General features: G+C 35.6%; 1 protein-coding gene across 1 annotated transcript in view; it reads right to left on the minus strand.

Moving 5' to 3' along the window:
• Window positions 1–16,798, minus strand: part of LOC131802412 (protein phosphatase 1 regulatory subunit 12A-like) — a 69,008-nt gene extending 52,210 nt beyond the window's left edge. The window contains exons 1-2 of the mRNA XM_059122601.1: window positions 16,412–16,798; window positions 4,483–5,452 (exon numbers count right to left, since the gene is read on the minus strand). Of these exons, the coding sequence (XP_058978584.1) occupies window positions 4,483–4,737 (255 nt within the window). The 5' untranslated portion in view covers window positions 4,738–5,452; window positions 16,412–16,798. The remainder of the gene's footprint in view (window positions 1–4,482; window positions 5,453–16,411) is intronic.
• Between the last annotated feature and the right edge of the window lie 281 nt (window positions 16,799–17,079).

The following is a 17,079-nucleotide window of genomic DNA, read 5'->3' on the forward strand; positions in this document are numbered from 1 at the left end:
ATACTCAAATGAAATTGCATTACGTCACTGTTACAAATATTTCCGCTTTCATGATTATATGTGAGTATTTCAGAGAAATATGAAAGACGAAGGCGAAGAAGAAAAAATATAAATTATAGCTTTTTAAATGTGGCGGCGAGACGCGCATACAAAAACGATAACAACGCTCTACAAAAGACGAGCGAGAGAAAAAAAAAATAGAAAAACGAAGACCACAAATAATGACTTTATGAAATTTGTGGTGGAAGCGAAAAAAATACTCAAAAACAAAAAACGAATCAAAGCGTTTAGAACGCGTGCTGCTCATTTTCTAATGCCAATGACGCCTGCCGCCCCTCAACCCAAAAACCAAACCAACTGGCATTTTTTTTTTTTTTTTTTTTTTTGTTATTTTGTTGTTTGCAACATTTATGAATAGAAAAAAATCTATGATGGAGCAAAACGGAGATCATCATCTCCAATGAACGGCAAGGGATTTTTTTCCACATTTGTGGTTGGGCTGTGTGTGCTCCGCTCCCTCCATCCATCATTGAGAGGATATTTCATTGCGCCTCCAATAACTTGCGTACATTTGTTTCAGTTGTGGTCTAATTTGGAAATTATGTCGTAATTAAAATACAAAACAAAAACAATGTATTTTTGTTGTGGTTGTTGTTCTTGAAGGGATGTGAGAAATAAGGGGATTTATGATGCATGAACAATTTTGGAACAAAAAAAAAAAGAAGTTCCCATAAAATCCACCGGTGTGAAATTTAAGCAACGAATGTTGATGAAAGTGTTATAATATGCATCAGAATGAGGAGGGGTAATATAAAATATTGGATCCACAATTATTTCTTCTACGAATAAGTTAAAATTTTTGAATATTCTAGATCCAATTTCAATGTAATTCTCTGAAACAATTAACAAAACAATGAAAAAACGAGTAAAGAAAGACCTAAAGTCGGGCGGGGCCGACTTTATGATAACCTACACCACCTTGCTAATTTTGTAGAGCTCCACATAACATTTTTGGAGAATTCAATCATACACGCTATGATTATAATTGTAATTTAAAGTTCAAAGGACTAAATATGCCCAAGCATTTGTATCTTTTAAATTCGGACTTTGAAATCAGATAAAGATATATATGGGAGCTATATCCAAATCTGAACCGAACTCGATAAAATTTGGCAAAGATATTTCTGAGCTGTATTTGATATATTTCCCTGAATATCGTTGTTACGTAGTGCATATTTCGGCTGTTGGTAACAAATACAACAAATCGGATGAACAATATATATGGGGGCTATAGCTATATCTGAACCGATCTTCACCAAATTTGGCATACTAGCTTCTAGACTCAATTCGGTCGCATGTGCCAAATTCCATCCCATTTGGGCAAATATTAGAAGTTTGTTGTACAATAAAAGGTAAATCGGACGAAGTTATATATGGGAGCTATATCCAAATCTGAACCGATCTCGATAAAATTTTGCAAAGGTATTTCTGAGCTGCATTTGATATATTTCCCCAAATATTGTTGTTACAGAGTGCATATTACCGCTGCGGAGGACAAAAATAACAAATCGGATGAACAATATATATGAGAGCTATAGCTATATCTGAACTGATTTCGATCAAATTTGGCATACTTATTTTCAAGCCTATTTTAGTTGTTTGTGCAAAATTCCATACAATTCGGGCTGATATTACACTTTTGGTGCACCATAAAAGGAAAATCGGACGAAGATATATATATGGGAGCTATATCTAATTTTTTAGCGATTATCTCCAATTTCAATAGGGTTAGTCCTTGGGCCAAACAAATGTTGTTTGGAAAATTTCATCCCAATCAGATAATAAATGCGACCTGCATTTTGTTCACAAGAATACATGGACAGACAGACGGATTGACATGCATAAATCAACGCAGAAAATGATTCTATAGAGATCCTTAAAAGTAACTATGGGTCTATCTCGCTTCCTTCTCCATGTTACAAACAAATGCACAAAAACATAATACCCTTACCACTATGTGGTGTAGGGTATAATTATAATAAAAAATTGCAGCCAATTAAAAAAGTGGCTAAATTTGCCGGGCGGGCGAACCATTTGGAAGGAATTTGGACATTTTTTTAAAAAAAGTTAAAAAATACTGTTAGGAATCATGAAATATAGGGAGTTACTGTTATATAAGGGTCTATACGAAGACGTGAATCCGCGTAAGTTAGCCCTTGCAATATTCAAATACAAAACTTGAAAAAAGTCCTTTAGATAATGTCGCAAAAACATCAAAAGACCCAATATAGGGAGGTAACGTTATAGCTATTAGTACCCAAAAATCAACCAAATTTCGAATTTAGGGAGATACCGCTATATAAAGGCTATACAAGAACGTGGACCTTTTCCTACCATAGGCTGTAGTACCCATTAGGAACTCCAAACGCGAAATTTGAAACAATTCTGGTGAATATTGTCGCTAAAATCAGCCAAATACCGAATAAAAGCAGGTACCTCATATGGGGGCTTTACCAAAACGTGTAGCTATATAGCCCATTTCCATTATCAAAAGTCCCGAAGACCAAACACACATCTGAGTAAAATTTTATCAACCTACTTCAATTCGTCCATGATTTTCACAGACGGAAGAACAGACAGACACATGGACGGACATCGTTAAATCGACATATAATTTTATTCTGATCAAGAATATATATTCTTTTTAGGGTAAAAGTGTATATGTCGAGGGGTTACAAATGGAATGACAAGCTCAATATAACTTCCATACTATGGTGGAGGGTATAAAAAAGGGTTTTTATATCGACAATATCGGGTCAATGTCCTTCTGGTACCTCCCCCACAAAAGGTCAACATTTTAAATAGCCATAAAGCTCATAAAACTCGAAAGGAGCATCCGATAACTTTCAAACTAAACAAATCTCAATATTTTTTATCAACATGCACAAAATGGAATATATCGGACTACTCCTTCTGATACCTCCACCACAACGTTTAAACCGCATGAAATTCAAAATAAGAATGGTATCTTTTGCACACTTCATGCATTCCAATATGTTTTTATTGAAATAAGATCTGTTGTGAAGATGTTAGATATCGGCCCACACCTTCTGGTACCTCCCTCCAACCTCCTCTCATAGCTTGCGAAACAAGTCATCGATTCTTTTCAAACTTGGGATTTGTAAATATGGAATTTAACGGCACATCCCTAAAAAGGTTAGCATTTTCTTTAAATTCTTTACATCCCAATCTCTTTGGTAAATGTGCGATTCTTGTTGCACACATAACTTCATTTTGTCTACTTTCCGATATAATAAAGTTTCATATTTTTTATACCCTACACCACACTGTAATAATACCCTGATGTCTTTGTACATTTGTTTGTAACATGCATAAGGAAGCGAGATAGAGCCGTAGTTCCTTTTAATGATCTGCATAGAATCACATTCTGATTTCCGTCCATCCGTCTGTTCATGTATTTTTGTAAACAAAGTCAAAGTACAAGTCGCATTTATTGTCTAATCGAGATAAAATTTTGCACAAAATTCTTTTTAGGCCCAAGGACGAACCCTATAAAAATGACCTGAATTTTGATATATCCGACCGAATTCAAGAATTCAAGTGCATCGAATTCGGAGAAAATCGGTGCAGAAATGGCTATAGCTTCTATATATAGGTTTCATCCGATTTGATGTTTAAGTCCCTCACATTCGCAATATGCACCCCACAAGAATGATGGTTGGTATCAGATATCAAATACAACCCAGAAATACCTCTGCAAATTGTATCAAGATCAGATTTCGATATAGCTCCCATATAAATCTTCAACCAATTTCGGGTTAAATGGCCGAAATTTGTCCAAAAGTCCTGAATTTTGGTACATAAAACTTGGTGAAAATCGGTTCAGATATTGCTATAGGTGCCATATATACGTTTCATCCGATTTGGTGTTCGAGTCCCTCACATTCGCCCAAAAATACCTCCGCCAAATTTTATCAAGATCGATTTAGATTTGGATATAGCTCCCATAGATATCTTCAACCGATTTCGCGATAATTGTGCACCAAATGACCAATATGAGTTCAAATGGCCTGAATTTTGGCAAATCCGACCGAATTCTGTCTAGAACAAGTTCATCAAATTTGGATTAAAATGTCTCCGTCAAATTTAGTAAAAATCGATGAAGAAATGTTCATAGGTGGTACGATCTACTTCAAATAAATTCTGCTAAATATGCATTTGATGCATAGTGGGGTAGGGTATCATATAGTCGGACCACCCGACTTTTGACTTTTCCTTACTGGCTTTTTCATAGCATTTATAAAGTTTATCAATTAAACTCAATTTTCAATTGGCAAATCAAAAACCCGAGTTACCATCACAAGGCTTCATTCACAGCAACATCATTCATTACGAAGTATAGCAGATAATTGTTAATTACATAAAGAAAAAAAAACTACATATTTCAGTCGTGAAACTTACCTGATGCAAAGCTGTCAATCCATCAACATTGGCGGTATTTATGTCAGCACCCTGTTCGAGCAGTTTCAAAACCTCCTCTTTATCGCCGGCCAAACAGGCGGCCAAAAATATACAACCCGATGAGAATTTGATGCGGCTGCCGCGATCTGGCCGCGGTACGGGCGGCTGTTGATTTGTATCGGACTCTTCCCAGCGTTTGAGCTGTTCGGCACGTTTCATAACGGCCGAATTATTGCGTATATCTAAAGATGTCATCTTGGATCTTTAGCACGGCGATGATGGCGACGATGGTGATGCTGGTAATGCTGCTGCTGCTGCTGACGAGAATGAAGCTGATGGGGATGATGAATGTCTATGATGTGAATTTCGTTGATGGCTCTCGGTTGCTGATGATGTTGAAAATGGGATGGGGATTTTAACGCACTGCAATGTGGCGTTAATGTTGTTTGTTGTTCTTGTTATTGTTACTGTCGCAAACAATTTGTACAGTGCGACACAGTCTGGCGGGCGGGCGGGCTGACTGATAGGCTGGCTGGCGGTGCGTTATCCCCTTGGATAATAATTAAATATCAAGAGGCACGCAATAATGCACTTGCATTCACAGACACACACACGCTCATACACGCACGCAGGCACACACACACACAGGGAGTGTAAAACAAATTAACACTATGTGCGAGATTTGCCAAAAGGCGGGTTGGCTGACAGGTCGGTTAGTTGCTTGATGTTTTGGTTGTAAAATTCCTTTTCTTTTATTATTTTTTTTTTTTGATTTTGTTTATTGGGTCACTTCTTTTCAATGAATATTAATATTATTATTATTATTACTACTGTTTTTTGGTCACAATAACAATTTGTCACTAAAATTTCTTTCAATTACACGCTATTCTTTCTTTTCTTTCTTTTGTGTGGATTTATAATTTTTTATTCTTGTATCTTTTGTTTTCTTTTGCCGTTTCTTCTTTCCTCACTGCAAAGGAAAAAATAAAATGAATATAAATGAAATATTTTTTTTTTGAAAACATATGGCCATATTTCATTATCATTATGAAATTAAAATTCAAAAAAAAAATAGATAAATTGTTTCTTTCTTTTTTCCTTTTGTTTGTCGATTTAACACAGCCGCACAAAATTAATTTTGACAGTTGGCTCCGTCGCTATTTTTTTTATTTCAGAATCCATTTTCAATGTTTTCCTTATTATTTTTGTTTATTTTGTTTTTGAAATTTATCTATTTAACCGCTATGCTCAATTCAAATAATTCTCACTGCTCTCTTTCTCTCTTTCTCCCTTTCTTGTCTCTCAGTCTCTTTTTACTGGAAATATATTATTTCGATGTTGCCAGATTAAAAGAAAAAGCTATCAGCCTTTGACATTTGACAATATTCTGACCAAAATAGCAATCAATGGAAAATACAATATGAAAGGGAATATATGAATATTTTAATCGAAAATTAAAAGGACAAAAAAAGCATCGAATGAAAATTTGTAATTTTTAATATTGTACCTTCCACCATACTTTAAGTTTGTCATTTCATTTTAGCTCCTCTAAAGAAGTATTTTAGACTTCACAAAGTATATATATTGTTGATCAGCATAATAATTTAATGCAACGATCTAGCTATGTTCGTTGGTCTGTATGTCTGTCTGTGGAACGATACACCCCGATTTTACATATTTTTATGGCATTTCAGTCAAACTTGGCGACCGAATTTGATGTAAAAGGCATTTTGTGTTCCCAACGAACAAAAAACATTCTTGCAAAGAACTGTCCATACCTCCCGATACACTATATTGTACACATTTTAAACTGATTTTTCTCAAAGTTGGAAACTAGGAATTGCGATTGGTCCCACCATCCCCGGCTGATTATAATCATCGATGCAGATCCACGTTTTTGGTATTTATGTGACTTTAGATACATTTTTCAAAGGATTTTTTCTCAAAGCATGTGGGGTATTGGGCCATACCGTCGCTGATTACTAATTGTCTATGCAAACCTACGTTTTCTTTTCTGCTGCTTTTTTTAATTTTTACAGCTACATTATTCAATGTTTTTATACCTTTATAGTGGTAAGGGCATTGTCTTATGTCTTTGTGCATTTATTTGTACTTGGAGAACGAAGTCATATAGACCCATAGTTACTTTTGAATCACTTTCTGAGTCAATTAATGCATGTCAATCAATCCGTTTGTCCGTCCGTCTGTCCATGTATTTATGTGAACAAAAAGCAGTTCGCATTTATTATTCGATTGAGATATTTTCCAAACAATATTTGTTTGACCCAATGACGAACCCTATTGAAATTGGTGAGAATCGGTTGGAATTTATATATAGCTCCCACATATATATCTTCAACCGATTTTGGGTTAATTGTGGCCAAATGGACAATATCAGTCCAAATATCCTGAATTTTGGCACATCCGACCAAATTAAGTCTAGAGGCAAGTACATTAATATATAGCTAAAGCTCCCATATATATGTTTCATCCGATTTTGTGTTTAAGTCCATCACATTCATACTATGCATTCGACAACAACGATATTTGGTACCAGATATCTTGAGAAGCTCAAGAATACCTCTGCCAAATTTTATCGAGATCGGGTCAGCTTTGGATATAGCTCCCATATTTCTTCAACCAATTTCGGGTTAATCGTGGACCAAATTTCCATCCAAATGACCTGAAATTTGGCACATCCGACCGAATTCAGTCTAGAAGCCAGTACACCCAATTTGGAGAAAATATGTTCAGACAAGGCTATAGTCGCCGAAATAAGGCAAATATTTCAAATAAAACCGTACATAAGTTTATTTACATGAGGAGTCATATTTTCAGTCAGCATTATTACTTTATGCAGTTTCAAGAAAAAATTGAAGTGTAAACATCTGGCAACGCTGACACATATATTTCGCCAAAAAAATAGGAGAATGAGAGATCACACAGAAAGTAAACATTGAGCAGCATGAATTTTCTTTTTCTTATAAGCTTTTCAAAATAACACTTCTTATTGGGAGGTTGTTCTTGTTCTCTCAACTCTACTCATTTTCTATCCCACTTTGGGAATTTTTGTTTTCTCTCCCTATCTCCCGCTCTTCAACGTATGTATTTTTTTTATATCGATTCTTTTGCACTTTTTTAATCCGTTTTTGGTATTGATCTCCTTGGATTTTTCCTCCTCAGTTGTGTTGTGTTGCTGTGGTTGGGTGTATTTTTTTTTTTTCATTTTATTTTTCAACTTTTCACTTCACTGCATTTTTCTATTGTATTTGAAAATTGATATATTTATTAGTGGAAGAAAATTGAAAATTGCAAACAAACAATAAATAAATAATCTCATTATAAAATCAGATAAAGATATTTTTTCTTAATATTTGCAAAAAATTTAAATTAATTTTGGTTAATTTTTTCACAATTATCATCACTCAACATTTCTGATTCCACTGACCATCTTAAAACAAAAACACAAAGAAAAATACAACACCAAGAACAAAAAAAAAAATATCTCTTATAAGAAATTTTCAAAATGAAAAATTTTAGACAAAAATTTTTTTCAAGTCATCGAGAAAACGCGACGCACACAACAACAATGTAGCCTTTTTCTTTTGCAATGGAAAACCCGACCGACATACGTTTGTGCGGCTAGCTGGGTTAGACTGACTGATTGGGTTGGTTGGTTGGCTGGCTCGCTGACTGGCCGTTGGAATTGATCTAAAAAGCGCAATTTTCCCCCTCTTTTAGAGCAGCAAGAAAGAAAACAAAAATGAGCTACACAAAATACGCACAACAACAGCCAATGAATGTTATGGTTGGTTGTTGTAGGCCCCAAAACGTAACGAAAGCGTTTCGATGAAAATCATTTGGTTGTTTGTTTTTTTTCTCAAAGCAGAGAAATAAAGCTTCATCTCTTTTGCTGCGCTCTCAACGGTTCTATACTCTTCTATAGAATTCTAGTTGCTATTCTCTCTCGTCTCGTCTAAGATTAGGGTTGCCATGGTATTAAAATCACACACATTGAGATGGAGTCGAGCTAGACCCATAGCTACTTTCGATAAACTCCATAGAAACTTTAATGGATTTATACAAGGTGCAGCAAAAATAATCCTCCTATCCGAAAATGCTATACATTTTACGATTTGCCCCTAATGCGATATACACGTTAATAAACAATGTTACGCTACACTGCTTAAGAACATGGAATATTGGTGACTATTTTTTTGACCAACAATTGGTCGGTGACTTTGGCACAACGTGAATTTCGTCGCAGATTTCCTGGCCGTTCAATGCCTACTGGTGAGACACTGCGACGTTTAACCGCTTGCCTCGAAGAGACTGACACAACAAAAGATGAAGCCAGGCGTGGCAGAGAATACTGCTACTGCGTCTAAATATACCATCCTTAAAACATAATAACATCCATCTTAGCGGGTGCATAAATAAGCAAAATTTATGCCACGTACAGGGTGAGATAAAAAAACTGCATCAAAGTCAAATGCCATAATTTTTACATTTTTTTAATTGTATTGAATAAAAGCAAAAAATTTCGGAAATAGCATCCAATTTTAATATAAGTTTAGATTTGTTCGAATTGGTCGCCTTTGGCACAAATTATGGCCTTCAAACGGCCAACGAAACCGTCACACGCTGCCCGAATGCTGCTCTACGGTATTTTGGCCCATTCCTGGGGAAGCTCTTGCTTGAGAAACTTTTTTAGAGCCAACCTTGCATTCCAGAATATTTTCGCGGTAATATTCGACATTTATTCTGATGCCACGGTTGATTAATACGAGCGGAGAGCGACCATCGGCTGTTATGGCGGCGCACACCATCACCATGGCCGGCGCTTGAGATCTGGTGGCCAACCGAAGGTGCACATTTTCAGCTGACCTCTTTGGCAAGTAAACACGATAATTTTGCTTGTTTACAAACTGCTGGACAAATAATGTTTTCTCATCGGAGAAAACAAAATTCGGCAGTACACAACTTTTGGCCAAGCGAAGCAACTTTTTAGCAGCTATGAGTCTATTTTCCTTCTGTTGCGGTGTAAGTTCTTACACTTTTTGTAATTTCAATGGCCTTACACCGAGCTCATTTTTAAGTATTTGCCGAATGTAATATGTTCAGAAACAAGCCATTTTTCGGCCACTGTGGCGTGGGTTTCGATCAAGTCAGGAATAACTTTTCTCTGGAAAGTTCTCACCAAAATGCTTTTTACGCTTGTCAATGCTTTAATGAGTTGTCACTTAAATAATTTTAACAGCTGTCAGACGAATGGCTTAGAAATGACAGCAGTATGAAGTTGGTTGCAGTTTTTTCATCTCACCCAGAAGCAAAATTCAAATCTGAACTAAAATTGGCAAAGATATTTCTGAGATGTAGCTGATATTTTTCGCCGAATATCATTGTTATGGAGTGCATATTACGGCTGTGGAGGAAAAATTTAATAAATCGGATGAAGAATATACATGGAAGATATAGCTTATCTGAAGCGATTTCCACCAAATTTGACACACTTCCACCAATTTGGCCAAATATTGCACGTTTGGTGCACAATAAGAAGCTAATCGGACGAAGATATATATGAGAGCTATATGTTGTAATTTTGACCGATTATCTCCAATTTAAATAGAGTTCGTCTGTGGGCGCAACCAACGATTAGGGTAAACTATTATCTCGATCAGGCATTAAATGCGACCTGTATATTCTTTACAAAAATACATGTAATACATGCTTGGAACCCTGTTCCAACTGTCCGTCCGGCAATGTCTTTTCAATGTAGACATGATCGTTATACGTGGATTTTAAAGAATAATTTTACTATTTCCTTTTTGTCTGAAATTTTGTTGATAATTAATCGTAGGTTCTTTATTGCGTTTTCAAAAATACCAACTCTATGACAAAATTTCTTAAATCCGTTTTTTTAGGAATAGTGTAATTGCGTGCTCATTTCCCATCTTTTTAAATCTTTTAAGATTCAGGCTATTATATATGCATACAGGTTTGCCCATATTCGACGGATCTTTGGGCCCTTTGGGCCCATTCCAATCGACGAGGCTTGTTCGCAGGCAACATTCTTTGCGTCAATTGAATTTTGTACGGGAACAAATGCAAATCAATGCGAATAATCCGTTGGAAAGTGGACCGAGCCATGCCCAACTTCTGAGAACGTCGTTTTTGGGATGTTCTTGGGGACCTCTGAACACTGGCTCGTACGGCAGCGATATTCTCGGCCGATCGCCTTGATCGACTTTTATATGGCCTCTTCGGATTAGAAAGAGCCTTACCAGTCGAAAATTTTTCATATAAACGCTTAATGGTGTTCTTAGAAGGCGCACTTCCCACATTTTTTAATGTTTTAAAAGCACGTTGAGTTTTCTCAATTGACTTCTTCTGTTGAATGTAAATTTCAACTATTTCAGAGCGCTCGCGTGGCGTGTATTGGTTCATGGTAAAAATCTGCTTGGACTGACGCTTCAAACGCGGTATGTCATTAAGCGATGTGACATCTTTGTCAAAAGTTATGTCGTTGCCAGATGGGTCCGTCGAATATGGCCAACCCTGTATATCTTTTGGAATGATTTTCCTTCATTAATGCAATCTTTTTCTTTTATGAATTTTTTTCCTTGGGTACAATTTTGAGATATTTTGCATGTGTATGCAAGCGTAGATTTATTACAAGCATAATTCCCGATATAATGCTGAACACAGTTGCAAATTATGGTATAGCCCCCATATTTGGGTTGGGTCAGTTCAATGATTTACACGGTTCAGTTTTTGTAATGGTTTTTCAGACCTCTCGAACTGTGGTTTTGATTTTCATGGTTGGTTCAGTGTTATTTGTAAATACATTTCAAAATTTTACATATCCCAAAATTTGGCGGCTCAAGTGGTTGAATTAATAAGACCCAAATTGAAATACAGCTTTCGTTCGGCTCAAGTTTTATTTTTCTTGACAGTGGTTTGGTTCACGCTTCGGTTCAAAACGATACCGAACCGTTTTGCAGCCCTTCACATTACAAGATGCTGCCTTCCCTAAACCTAAACCTATATTTGGAGGCATTGCAAGAAAAAAAAAAACATTGAAGTCCATTAGCTATACCGACCATAATAGTATTTCTCAAACCAACCAAAAGTAGTGCTGGCAACTCTTTCTGAATCTAGAAGTTTTCTCATTGTCATCTCATTTCATAATAACAGCGGTGCTCAAAACCGTGTTCTAGAACATGAAGAGAAAAAAGAGATAATTTAAGAGAAAATTAAAATTCTGTTTTTCTTTATATTTTACGGTTCTATTTAATTGTTTTTAAACACGAATGTTTGCCAAAATAATTTATAAAACAAATGAATAAAAAATATTTGTATAAGTAATGAATTAACACTGTTTTGTTCTTGATTTAAATAAACAAAGAGAAATTTGACTTAAAAGAGATATTTCTTTTTGAGCACCGCTGTAATAACAACAATGAGAGAGAAGAGAGAACATTTTCATTTTCCAAAAGCCCAGCATAGTAAGTGAGAAGAACGAAATAAGAAAAGAAAACAAATTGAAAATCGAGAGCAAATAACATTTCAATGTTCAAAACAGCCGATAAAGAAGAAAACTATGGGGAACAAAATGGTTAAATGCAAACAAACACAGGAAAGAAAGTCTCCAATACAATTGAAATTAAACGAAACGACAAAGCAACGTAAGGATGGACGGACAAATGGGGATGGCGATGGCATGGGGATAAAACATAATCACAAATAATAGATGAGAGCGAAAATGAATGGTTGCGCGATCGATCGGTAGCACGGACCCGATCCGACCGGGCCGGGACCGATCGACCAACCGACCGACACACCGCAACTGTTTGGGAATTTCTGAGCGGAAGAGGGGGAGAGTGCCTATGAATATCGAATTTTTTCAAACATGATCGATTACAAATAACAAACGTTAAGTATGTGCAAGAATTTCAGTTGGTGGCAAATATAATTGGGTCTGGCTAGCAAGTGTTCACATTTAGAAATGGGCGATTGTGTGTGTGCGTGTGTGTTTGGTGTTTATTGCTGAACATTTTCAAAAGATATTGAATTGTATATGCTTTTTTTCGAAGAGAAGAAAAAGTTGCATAAAACTTTTGTTCTGTTAATTACTTGGAAGAAGAATGTCCATTGAGTTCAAGAATGTTGGGCAAGTAGATGCACAGGAATTTGATTGTAATTTCAAAGATATTAGTTGTCAATGCGCAAAGGTGGTAGGGTGTTATTTAGAGTTCAGATTATGTCCCATGTTCAAATAATTTTGAAATCTGATTTGGCATACGTATTTTGATTTTGTGTAAAAGAAAAGGTTGTCCAGACATTGATATTATTTCTGAAAATGGAATATATTTTACTCCAAGTTTAGGTACAGCCCTATACAACGCTACCTTCTGATTTTCGTTATTTTAGACGTCTCTGTCCAACCAAATCGGCTGTAACTTGACATTTCCTGTAATTTGTGATTAGATTTAATCTTCAACTAAATTATTCAACGTAAGTCATATTTTTATATTCTCAGCCTTATGGCAGCTACATAGGGTATATAAGGCCAAAATGTGCCCCATCGAAATAAAGGTTTTAGACCTTAGGTCTCTTTAAACGAAAAACATTTTGGGACATTTTGAGTCGACACTGCCATACCCCAGGAAATCTCTCGAAATGTGGAAATAGAATTGAATTTTAGAAGTGGTTGGTTTCAATCTAATGGGAACCCTAAAATGTTACAGCCAATCCGTTGGCTGTTTCTTCATCCTCATATAGACCGGTTCCCAAGCTCCAGCTTTTACGATGAGAATCCACTTGAAGCAGCTGACATAATGGCTCATCGGTATCGCCTTAACTGTGGTCTAGTAAAAACTATCGGATTTTTAGAGGTAGGTATTTGTAACTTTAATACGGAAAATTATTTTATTTTTGAGGGACGTGACCTGATACCCAAACTATATAACCTTTTAAAAATGCATGGATATGGGCAATTATTTTTCTTGGATCTTTGATCTTGGATCTTTGATCTTGGATCTTTGATCTTGGATCTTTAATCCCCTGTCCAGTTGAATGATGCTTTTAATCCTAAGTCCTTGCCGAAACCCTGCTATTGCACAAAGTATTACATTTAGATAATTTTTTGTTCGGGAAGCCGGTATAGGACATTTGCACCGAACAAAATTGCACGTCCTGACGGATGGCTGTCTATTTAATAATAGTATCACATTTAGAAAAACATTTTTCGAAGTCCGTCATCTAAAAAAAGTATTAAATTTGAAAAACATTGGTTTGCGTAGCGCATATTGGCCATATTCATAGAAGTCTCAAGCCCAGACCAAAGACCAGCTACTTAAAAAAGTATCAAATTTAGAAAAAAAATTGGATAGGGCAGCGCGTAATAGAAACCCTGATTTTGAGTCCCTTCTCAACTTTGTGGGGGTTTATAAAAAATCCGGGTCCAAACCGTGAGCACTTCTTAGATAGATATTTTCATTAGCTATAAAATGATTCATTGGTCTTGGATTCGGACTTTCGGGTTAAATATAAGATATCGGGGCACAAATATCTACCACTAAAAAATAAAAAAAACAATTGATTGTAACCAAACTAGAATTGTTCCGTCAATAGGTAGATCGTTCGACTGGGAACCACCCCGAGGTTAATTCAGCAAGCCATTTAATTTCCCATTAAATTGCTATATCCTGGAACCAACAAAACTAAATGAATTTACAAACGTATTTTTAAGAGGGCTTTCTTGAAATCAGAAATGGATCTCGATATGATGGCACTTGACTTAATCGCACTTGATCATTGTCATATTAGGTCTCTGATTGCAAGAACTTCCGCTTGAACAGGCCAGAACCTTCATCCATTTTGGAACTGTCTGTGTAGATAGACAGAAAATTCACCACTCAACCAATCATATAAGGCTTCTGCGATATACATCTAATGTAGAATGAGAACAAAATTCAGTAGCGAATACTTTACAAGAAGATAATTTCCTTCCTTGGTATCCTCAGCAAAGGCATCGTGGGCAATATTGAACCACAACAAAATTGGTACCAGGCACGTGTCATTTGTGGACGCTATGCCACACTTTTTGAGGGCGACAATTACATGTTTGGAGAGCAGTCACCCATGAAAGATTAGAAAATGAATTCGGAGTCCTGAAACTTTTTAACTGCAACCTTGATTGCAAGACTATGGTGTCAATGTTAAACTCCTATCTCTAGAAAAATCCACTTCACATCAATGGCCATACAGCTAACAACACTGTGGTGATGAATGTGAAACTCGATGTTCAGATCTATGAGCAAATTATTACCGAATTTCGGTAATCGGCCTTTGGGTTTTTATGGATTTTGATAAAAGCCTTATTTACACCGAACATGATTTTATAAAAAGTGTTTCAATTGTCAATTCCTTGGATTATACATCAAAACTAATGACCGATTTCGCAAAAACGTGTAATTCGGGGGCTTATTTTCTGTTGAAATAAGGTTTGCCATGGGTGGCAACGCCTACCACTAGAATAAATTTGTAAAAATCAGATATAAGTTAGTTTGTTTCAGTAAATATTGTTGCCTATATATTTTTTTCTTTTAATAACTCATAACTAATACTTGGTTTTTAAAAGCTGTATTCAGTTCTTCGAACCCCTCTTTAGTAATAATTTTAGTAATAGGGACACACATAATGTATATATTTAACCAACTTTTTTCAATTTTAAGTCATTTAGAAATAACTCCACAACCAGCAAACCTTATTTTACTACATTGTTACACTTTGTTTCCATCTCTGATCGCAGTGACTATGAATGACAATGGCAACCCTATCGAATTTGACAGATCTCCACACAAAACTGACATTACATTTGTTAACATTATTCTTTACCAAATTTCACTGGAATATTGTGCAAATTATAACTTTTGATATGAAAACACGATTAAATATTATTAATCAGTAATAATTTAATGGTTCCATTTAATTTTATGAAAAGAAACACTACACAAAAGAATGCAAATTGCATCACATTAAATCGCACTCTCTCTTGAATTATTTTATTCGCTCTCTTTCTTCTCACCGCGAACAACGGCATTTGACATGAATTAAATTAGCCGCTGGCTGGCTGCATGCAACTCTCAAAGTATTCCACCAAAAATATGACAGATATATTTTCACTAATTTTATGCACTTTTTAGAAACAAATTCAACAATATAATTTAACTTAATTTAATTTGCACTCTTTGTTAAGTGCTCAACAACAAAATGTTTATTTGCACTTTTTTTGGCCAGCACAATTCAAAAAGGCCAACTACACCAATCAACAAAATCTTTTGCAGCAAAACTTTAATAGATTTACAAAAGGCAGAAAGAAAAACAACAAAAATAGCACAAAACACAACCCAATAACGACGACGAAGACGTCGTCGTCACCGTCTTCGTTGTCTATACAACACAACACCGATTTTATTCTTATTTATGTTGGCCTATATAGTTCCGTTGTATTTTCTATAAGGGGGGTTTTGCTGCCGTTTTTCCCGAATTGTTTGACCGACTACCGCCGATGGGAGGGAGAAAGGGAGGTGGAGCCGCAACACCATACGCAGTCTACTAGTACATTACAGGAAAGAAAAAACTTCTACTCTTTGTGTAATAGTATTTGCTGGTTGGTGCTCTTCTTTGCTTCTTCGTATGTATTTCACTACAGAATCTGATGGCTGACTGCCTGACAGCTTGATTTTCTATGGAGGTTTGGGTTTTTTCTTTTTTGCATTCTGTGTTGTGTAAAAATTGATTGCCATTAATTTTTCTTTCACTTGAAATTCTTTCGGATTGCATTTGTTTCGAAAATTGTTACATTTTCCATGGCATACTTTCCACATAGGTACCTACTAAATAGCAATTTTTCTATTCTTACTTTTGCGTAATTCTTCACATTCACTTGAAAATTTTCTTTTAATTTGTTGTGGGGAAATGTTATCTTGGCTTTTTTGGGATGAATTCTCAGACAATTATTTCGTCGTTTTCTTTTTATGCACTCAACAACTCACTCGCTACACACAAACACAGATACACTTTTTTGTGGCAGACAGTAGAAAACTAAAATCTTGTTGTATTTTCTATTTATACACATGGAATTTTCTTTTGTTGCTGTTTCGTTTATTTGATCACCGAAATTCCGCAAAATAGTAAAATTACGAATATTAAACGCGTTACCGAATAAATATCACTTATTTTTCTATGAAAAATAAAGCACAAAAATATGTTGACTGTTGCTCGGATTTAAAGAACGAAGTCGTTTGAGGGACTGTAATTGACGCCGTAAACGACACGGTTGCTTTTCTTTGCAATAGGAATGTATAGATCGATTTTCGATAAATGGTCTTTTTTGTGCGAGAACTGCGGAGATAAATCGATTTTTTTCTTGGTAGTTAAATATTATTTTTGAGAAAATGCATATGTGCAAGAATGCAAAAAATTTTACTAACATACATATTTTTCCTTTTTGATGTCGAAAAAAATGTGAAAACTAGTACATTCTTCCTGATTCTGGAACAGAATAAATAAACTTGTCGTAAAAAGGCA

Source organism: Musca domestica, unplaced genomic scaffold (assembly GCF_030504385.1).
Source record: "Musca domestica strain aabys unplaced genomic scaffold, Musca_domestica.polishedcontigs.V.1.1 204, whole genome shotgun sequence".
Lineage (NCBI taxonomy): Eukaryota > Metazoa > Arthropoda > Insecta > Diptera > Muscidae > Musca > Musca domestica.